General features: G+C 41.3%; 1 protein-coding gene across 5 annotated transcripts; it reads right to left on the bottom strand.

Annotated features, from left to right (window-relative positions):
• Positions 1-1,703: 1,703 nt before the first annotated feature.
• On the bottom strand, positions 1,704-6,626 carry LOC123965868 (fucosyltransferase 7). 5 transcript variants are annotated; one of them, XM_046042196.1, is made up of 3 exons: positions 5,990-6,335; positions 5,688-5,771; positions 1,704-4,867 (listed from the first exon to the last, which is right to left on the bottom strand). In XM_046042196.1, exon 3 carries the CDS (start codon positions 4,812-4,814, stop codon positions 3,774-3,776), a length of 1,041 nt encoding a protein of 346 aa, XP_045898152.1. In that variant the 5' UTR covers positions 4,815-4,867; positions 5,688-5,771; positions 5,990-6,335; the 3' UTR covers positions 1,704-3,773. The 5 variants fall into 5 exon arrangements, with proteins under 5 accessions (XP_045898152.1, XP_045898150.1, XP_045898151.1 ...); XM_046042194.1 differs by lacking the exons at positions 5,688-5,771; positions 5,990-6,335 and adding an exon at positions 6,364-6,626; XM_046042195.1 differs by having other exon boundaries at positions 5,688-6,335.
• Positions 6,627-8,953: the final 2,327 nt, after the last annotated feature.

The raw sequence follows: 8,953 nt of genomic DNA, 5'->3' as shown, positions 1-8,953 counted from the left end.
TTAGGGCTGGCTCAGGTGAGTCCTGAACCATCCCTTAGTTATGCTGCTATAGGCCTAGACTGCCGGGGGATTTCCTATGATGCACTGAGCTCCTCTCTCCTCTACTTTCTCTCCCTCTGTATGCAACCTCATCCCATTATTGCATGTTACTAACACAACTTCTCCCCTTTCCGGTAGTCTTGTGCTTTCTCGTCCCTCTCCTCTCTCCTCCTATCACTTCCTGCAGGTTTTCTGGCTCTGGAACTGTGGAGTCTGGATCTGTGGCTGCGGGTCACCTGCTGCCCCCGTGTTCCTGCTCGACACCCTCTGCTGCAACGGCTATTGTTACTAGTCCTATTGTTATTATTGTTATTATAATCATTAACATTACGACTGTTATCATTAACACTACTATAAATATCTGTACCATTTTTCATTTAGTCTATAGCAACATCACCTTTACTGTCTGTACCTCTGTGTGGATATTGTGTAGGCTGCCTCTCTCCCCTCTCTCTCTCCTTCCATCCCTCTCTTTTTCTCTCTGTTCCTCTCTTGCCCCCCCCCCCCTCAACCCCCCAAGCGGTCGAGGTAGATGGCCGCCCACCCTGAGCCATGGTTCTGCTCGAGGTTTCTGCCTCTTAAAAGGAAGTTTTTCCTTGCCTCTGTCGCCTAGTGCTGCTCTTGGTGGGAATTGTTGGGTCTCTGTAAATAACATCACAGAGTACGGTCTAGACCTGCTCTTTATGAAAAGCGCTGTGAGATAACTGTTGTTGTGATTTGGCGCTATATAAATAAAATTGAATTGAATTAAAAGCGGTCAAGGACAACATAATATGAATATTAACTAATAATAATCTGCAAATGGTTTATTCATAATATAACGGGATAATCTCTAAGTAATTTGCATAATAATAATCTCTTTAGGAATGATACCGCACATCTTGTCATATCACATTTATTCACAAGTTACATACATTTCAAAAGAATAGAAATAGAAGAAGTTATAGAAATGGAGGTTTTGTTATGGCATCAGTTTTTGTTTCAATAAATATATTTTTTAAATTTCAGTAAATGTTCACAGTAGCAGTGTGTATCCGAAGTGTTAACATTACCAGGGTAACGCATGGAGAAAGTGATGTAGGAGGGTGTTCCAAGAATCTTGGCGAGGGAAGTTTTGACACTCCCTGACCAGGGAGGGGCGAGTACTGTTTATGTACACTGTGGAACGAAATGCAGCCAAAGTCTCCATTTTATTTCAGCGGACATAGACATAATAATGCATGAATATGCAGACTGTGCACATTTATCTTTAAAAACTGACTGAGTCTATAAGTTCATACAGTAGTTTTATTCAGTGTTCTCTGTTACTTCATAATTTTCCTAACTAACATTTCCTTATTGGATGATAAAGTGGTGGAATCTGAATGTGTATTATACTGTTGCCCATTATATTTAAATATATTTGTTAAGCTTTGAACTGATGGGATAAAACACAGGGGTAGCAACTGAAGATGAAACATTCAGTTGAAGACATAAAAAACACAAATAAAAGACACAGACACATAATCTAATCCAGTGGTGATGTGTTTTTTGATATGCCCTTGAAAAGGCATCGAGGTTAAAATAGATCTAAAATTTTTCACATCTACAGGTACATTTGAAATTATTTGAAAAAAAAGTTATTTGAGCTGCAACTGTAAGTCTAGGCATTCATCAAAATTCCATCAGGTTTCAAATCCAAATTTAATTCTTGTAAAAATATGATTTGTCACGTACATCATACTAGCTACAGAAATGCACCTGATGCATCTGGATCTTGGCTCAACAGCATTCAATGGCTTTATTTCAGCTACTTCAACAAATGTAGTAAATTCAAAGTCAGTTTAATGGTGTTAAAACACTGTCAGATTATGCACAGCCTATTTTTAAAGAACTCACTTTCTAACTGCATTCTGCAGCTTCATGTGCACTATGATACAGACTAAAAGAGGAAATGAAACAGTGAGTCTCACCCAGCCAGTTGTAATGTGAGAAAACAACTGCAGAGAGAAACAGACTTATTTCTTTGCAGTGATGCCAGAAGCTTTGAAGTGGACGGTGGACAAGAGGACAAGAGGACAAGAGGACAGCTGCTGGATGGGTGATGTTCTCTCATTACAGTGGTGATTATATGTAAATGATGTTCCCCTTGCCCCTCCCCTCAGACCCCTCCTCGCCAAAATGCTCACAGAAAGTTGAAACTTAAAACCAGTGACAGTGAAAAAATCTGACAGCGTAAAAAACCTACCACTTATAACATGAACATAATGAAGAATAATTATAAAATGTGTTTTATTTTTCAGTGAAAGTTTTTTCAGTGCCAACACAACTTTCTGAAATACAAATTTTTCAGTGCCAATGTTTTCTTTTTCAGTTCTGATTTTTGATGCCAAATTTTGTGTCAACACTCTAGCCCTTAGTTAAAGCACTTAGTAAAAATGTTAAGTGCTTACTGCAAGACAAATAAAGTTGTATGTCTATTATAACCTTCCAATGAAAGTTAGTTTTGCGTAATCAAGTAGTTTCCGTGGTCTAACCTTAACCAAACCTTCTCAGGTGGGAAGAAGTATTTTTTAGGAACAATAACCTTTCACTTTCTGCGCTTTTACTCTTTACTCAAGCATTTTTTGAACTAGTAATCTACTTTAATTTGGCTACATTTGCCATTCCTACCTTCCTTAGAACCAGTCATTAAAGAATTGAGCTGCCATCCCAGCTGTAAGAGCAGTTAAGTAGGAGAGCTTTAACTTGATGAATGCCGTACAAAGAGACATGCACTTATGCCAGATATTAATAAGCTGGGCAGATGCAAAAATTTAGAAAATCAGGTAGGGGAGAGGGGGGTGAATTGAGCCAGTTTGTTCCTTGAGTACATTCAAATGTGTTCAACTAAAATGTGTACATATATTTCAGGATGTGGTGTATCCCTGGAAATATTGGATCTAAAATAAACAGTTTTCAAAATATAAAAGAAGTGGTCACACTTATTTTTTTTAGATATTAACCCCCATCAGCCACAGTCATGACAGCATGCCCGATTAAGATTTATGGGCATGGAAACAGAGACCACGATTGTGGGTCATATGAATGTGCATCTCGGTAGATAGGTTAAATCAAAAAAACTTCAGCATAAATACTTTGACTTTCCATTAATGACTTAAAAGCATATTTAATCTATGGAAAAGTCAGATGATCACTGGATTGATTCAACATTTTAACAGAATTCTCTTGTTGTGCAGAGCATGGCTTTATTTTGATGGAAATTAGCCTGTCTATTCTTTAATTCACTGGTTGCTAGTTTTATCATGATGCCTGACAGTGAACGTTATTAAATAGAATGTTCCCGTTGAAACTGATAATGGCTTTTACTCAGTAGGTTACCAGCTGTAATTTAATTAGCAAACAATTATTTTTGAGAAGCACAGGAAAAGCGTATATAGGCTAAGGAAAAATAATGAAACACCCATCACTGTTTACAGTCGTCAGTAACTTGTTGTGAAGAAAAACTTGCCTCTGTGGTTCAAACATGAGTTCCCACTTCTTCTTTTTTGTACAGTGCACTGCCAACTCACCCAACCACAGAGATTTGTTTCTGTGATGTGCAGTTCCTCCCTGCTTACCAAAGCTGCATTGCTGACTGAGACACATGTAATTCTACATGAAATTTCACTGTATGGTATTTCACATTTGCATGTGGTAAAACAGCAGTATCGGCAGTCCCAATCAACACCTCATCAACCTGAAGACATCAAATTTCAGCTGTTAACCCAGCTGTCCAGGTCCTGATAGACTCTATTCGCTGGTAAGCTGGTGTACTTAACACAGATGTGACAAAGCCTTTCTCTCCAGTCAGTGATGGTTTTAATTCTGTGGGTGCTGCGCCACTGGAAGTACTCCTCATAGGCCTGCCGGTCTGCAGCCACATGCTTCAGATAGGCTGCCAGGTCTGCTGTGCTCTTGAAATCAGAGACATGGATAAAGGAACCAGGGGGAGCCAGTGCCTCATACGTGGCCCTGCTGGGTCCGAGTACCACTGGCACGGCCCCTGCTTGGAAAGCGTTTCTCCAGAGCTTCTCGCTGATATAGTCCGTCGTCTCAGAGTTCTCAAAAGACAGGTAAAAAAGACACTTTGCAATGGTGGGCAACAGCTCTTTGTCTGACAGGGGTTTTTTGTTCCACTTGCCGTACACCTCTATGGGTATATACTTCTTCAGACTTTGGTAAACAACAGCCCGAGCCTGGTGAGGCCGATATCTGCTGACCACCCAGCTGACAAAACAGGAGCGATTTAGAGGAGCCTGAAAGCCTAGTCCATCACCTCCTAGCATGGTCTTTCCATAAGGGATAGATATGTCTGCATCACGTCTGTAGCTCATCGTCCAGTTGAAGAGGCCGTTCAGCTGTGTGAGGTTCGCATTGTTGATAGGAGGCTCCATTGACAACCACACCCAGTGCTGGGAGGCGGGGCGATGCTGGTGCAGGGGCAGTGAGGACAGACCTCTGCTCAGCTCCTGGTGGTGGAAGACAACCACATCGGCCGTAGAGAAAGAAGAGATGTTATGAGTAAGGAAACATCGGCTGATGTTGTACATCTCAAGGCATTTGTTCCCGTCAAGCTGGTATGAGCGGCCGAACGGCCAGTGCCAAAGCAGGATGCTGATGTTTCTCTGAGGAACATCTAGATGATATTTCTGCAGACAGAGCTTCTCATTCAATAAGATGTAATAAAGCAGGGATGAGAGGGAGCCGAGGAGGAGGAGGACAATGACAAAGGCTCGGGATCCAGATGTTGTCATGGCTGCCGGGTGTTTTCCAGGTCAAAAGGGCACAGATTCCGGATATGTAACTCCTAGAAAGGAAGGAAGGGTAGATCAGAGATATTACTTTGCTTTCATACATTCTCATCAGTGCAGGAACTGCAGAGGGCAAGGTGATAAAAATGAAAAAATGTCCTACTGCAGAAGACATTTAATTCTGTTTTATTACAAGTGAGCTTTAGAAATGTAACATACACAAATAAAATAATTTAAGAAGAGTGAAGTAATCATTGAGATTTTTTTGTTTGTTTGTTTGTTTTCTTACAAAGGATTAAAGCTCTGTTCGACCATTTTATGAAAACCATACCTCTGTCTGTCTTCCCCTGTGTTCAGTGTTTTCAATAAGAACAGTGTGTTCTGCTTCTGATGGAGGATTTCATCAGTATTGCACAGCATTGCTTGTAACTGCTCAAATAAAAAATGTTAAAGATTTATGCTTAAATAAAACTACGAAGTTTGCAGGTGACTGGTCAAAGTCATTTATATGACAAACCACAAATATTTATCTGTATGCTTTTATAATAATAACTTCTGATAAGAATACTACTACTTTTTTGTTTGGGTTGATGATGACGCATCTTGTGAAATATGATATAGGTTAAATAGGTTTTCTAAAGATGGCCCCTATAGCTGGGTACACCACAAACTTTTTTTTTAAATGACATTTTAAGAGGAAACAAAACTCAAATAAAAATCCTTATAAAACCCAATTTTTGTACAGTTTCCATCACCCCAAGGACACTTACAGTAGCATTCTGTACACGATGAATCAAAAGTAAAAACATTGATATCAGCTTAGCGAGTGGATTTTAATGAAATAAAAACTTGGTTGGCAGAGATGTTGCCACTTACCTTCTAACTGTTTTGTGTGGGTTGATGATGACGCATCTTGTGAAATGAGACTGGCAGAAAGATGTTTTCTAAAGATGGCACACCCTGATAGCCGGGTACACCACAAACTCAACATCATTTTAAGAATAGAACATTTTAACTGGAGAAAAACCCCAAATCCCGTAACACCAGATTTTGGATTATTTTGGATGGAACAGTAGCAGTCTGTACACAATGATTCTGAAGTAAAAACATCAATATCAGCTTACTGGGTGGATATGAACGAAAACAAAAATTTGGCTGGCAGAGATGTTGGCACTTACCTGGGTGACATGATGACTGTCCAGAGAGCTTTGTCCAACTCAACACATCTTAGAATATAAAGGAAATCCTGCTCCCTCCTCAACCTTTTGACTCATCTCTCACTTGACACTTTATGCACACACACCCAGCTACTTGGTGGCAGGGTGTGACAGTTGTGCAACATCAGTCAGTTGCCAGCAGAACGAAACAAACGGCAACCAAGAGTCATTTATCGGTTAGGGTTACAGGTGGTGAAACTCCTGCCCATCGCCACAGACGCCTGCCACCGTGTCACTCTGCTTCACACTCATTTATGTACGTTTTAAAACTGCTCATGCATCTGCTGTTTGCAGAACTGGCACAGCCATCAGCTAGTGGTGATCAAAAAAATTACCTTTGCCGGTTTTAGATTTGTAACCCACAAGCTGGTCTTCCTCTTCCTGTTCTTGCAGCTCTGCAGAGGAAAGGGGCACAGAGTTACACAGCTCCTGTAGGCACAGACCACATCATAACTAACTATTTCAACAGTTCACATTTGGTTTTTAATGAATAACCTGCAAAACCTGCTCCAACTGTACTGTTTTAACTCACAGTTTTGATTCAATTTGTTTCTTATGTACAATAATAAACCAAAATGATAACTTTGATGTGCACATTAGAACATTACAGTACCTTTCATTAGACCTGAAGTGGGTATTATGTCGTCATAAATCCACTGAGCACTCTTACACCATTCTAAACCCACCTAACTGCCTTTAAATCCTACATTCACACAAACAAATCACAGATACCCAGCTTGACCCAGCCTTATATCTACATTGCAGGAAGTCTCATGTGAATGTCATGGCCCACTTAGTTGTCCAACCAACCATCAAAATATACAATATAACTGAGCTGAACTGTATTTTAATGTTGGTGCAGAGCGCAGAACTCTCACACTTGTCTTCCAGGGCATTACTGAGGTAACTTCCTCGACTGTGTCAGTTTGGTATTGTGGTAACTCAACAAGTGTCCCAGTGGGAGGAGAGGCAGACTTGATGGCGTCGCCATCACCAGTGGCATCCTGCAATCTTGGTGTCAAGAATGCTCAGAGATAACTCAGCATTCTTTTAGTGACTTCATTTTGTGAGCATACACCCATCTAAAGACAACAAATATCTTGTTAGTCCACCTGCAGTCTCTAACTGGAGTGATGCTGCACACTGTCAAGCCACAATTACCCACTACAGATCCAGTGGTTGCAGTTTGTTCAACCAGCAACAAACTGTTGTATATCAACCACAGAAACCTCCGTGCTTATGTGCACATCAAATTTGTTGTTTTTATGAATTTTTCTAAAGTTTTTACTCTAAATCAACAGGTGTATTGGAGACAGGCAAATTGAACACATTCTCATTAAAAATTTATTGAAAAATCAATTAAAACTTCTATCTCTGCTTATAACTCCCTCTGAGCCATCCATACCAGCCAGTCATCCCCAAAACACCAGGTAAACGGGGGACAATGATAGGGACCTCACGCAGGTGAGGTTCTTTGTTTGTGATCTGAACTTTTTTTATGCGAGTCATTGAACTCAGTTTCCCAGGCGTCCCAACTCCTATAGCCTACAGACCCAGCTGCAGTCTCGATTGGTTGAATACCTGTGACCTCAGACACTTCATTCATAAAACCACACCAGAATCAGAATCAGTTTGATTGCCAGGTACATTTTCACATACAAGGAATTTGCCTTGGTATAAATTGGTGCTTACAGTACACATGAACATAAATATAAATCTATAAAAGTAAGGAGATCAAAAAATGTACAAGTATACAAAAATTATAATAATGCTATAATACAACGCTGATGTGGAGCTGTGTGAAGTTCCCTCCTGCTTCAAACGCTCCACGGTCATCCATCTGCATCACATTCTGCAACACCTCGACTCTCCAGGGACATATGCAAGGATCCTGCTGTCCTCAGCTTCAGACTTCAGCTCGGCGTTCAACACCATCATCCCGGACATCCTCAGCACCAAACTCAGCCAGCTCACTGTGCCAGCCTCCACCTGTCAGTGGATCACAGACTTCCTGACTGACAGGAGTCAGCAGGTGAGGCTGGGGAACATCACATCCAGCACCCCCCAGGGGTGTGTGCTCTCCCCACTGCTCTTCTCCCTCTACACCAACGACTGCACCTCAGGAGACCCATCTGTCAAACTCCCTGAAGTTTGCTGATGACACAACGGTCATCGGCCTCATCCAGGATGGTGATGAGTCGGCCTACAGACGGGAGGTTGATCAGCTGGCTCTCTGGTGAACAACCTGGAGCTTAACACGCTCAAAACTGTGGAGATGATCGTTTACTTCCTGCGCCAGCTCAGGAAGCTCAACCTACCTAAGGACCTGCTGATCCACTTCTACACAGCCATCACATACTCCTGCATCCTTTGCACTCTGCTCACTGCACTATTTGTCAATATGTCTATATTGTTTTTGTTCATAGTGTATATTTGAGTTGTCTACACTGAAGTCAATGTCTGATTTTTAGGGCCCGAGCACGACCGTGTGAGGTCCCTATTGAATTTGCTCGGATTATATTTAGGGCCCGAGCACGACCGTGCGAGGTCCCTATTGAATTTGCTTGGATTATATTTAGGGCCCGAGCACGACCGTGTGAGGTCCCTATTGAATTTGCTCGGATTATATTTAGGGCCCGAGCACGACCGTGCGAGGTCCCTATTGAATTTGCTCGGATTATATATATATATATATATATATTTTTTTTTTTTTTTTTCTGCAAAGTAGGCCCAAATGACATGGCCTAAACATAAAAGTTGTGCTATTTGCGCGTTTTCGTCAATGGGCGTGTCCGTGGCGTCGATGATTCGCTATGAAACAGGAAGTTGTTGTAACTTCAGTGTACATGCTCACATCTGGACCAAACTGTACATGTAGGATGAGAGTCCCGCCCTGAACACATGTACATGCCGACATTCACCCAC

Source organism: Micropterus dolomieu, unplaced genomic scaffold (assembly GCF_021292245.1).
Source record: "Micropterus dolomieu isolate WLL.071019.BEF.003 ecotype Adirondacks unplaced genomic scaffold, ASM2129224v1 contig_11563, whole genome shotgun sequence".
NCBI lineage: Eukaryota > Metazoa > Chordata > Actinopteri > Centrarchiformes > Centrarchidae > Micropterus > Micropterus dolomieu.
The sequence above is the reverse complement of the archived record's forward strand: the minus strand, read 5'-3'. Positions and strand labels throughout refer to the sequence as shown.

Excerpts from the sequence above, each read along its gene's own strand:
- LOC123965868 (XM_046042194.1), bottom strand. The coding sequence starts at position 4,814 with ATGACAACATCTGGATCCCGAGCCTTTGTCATTGTCCTCCTCCTCCTC.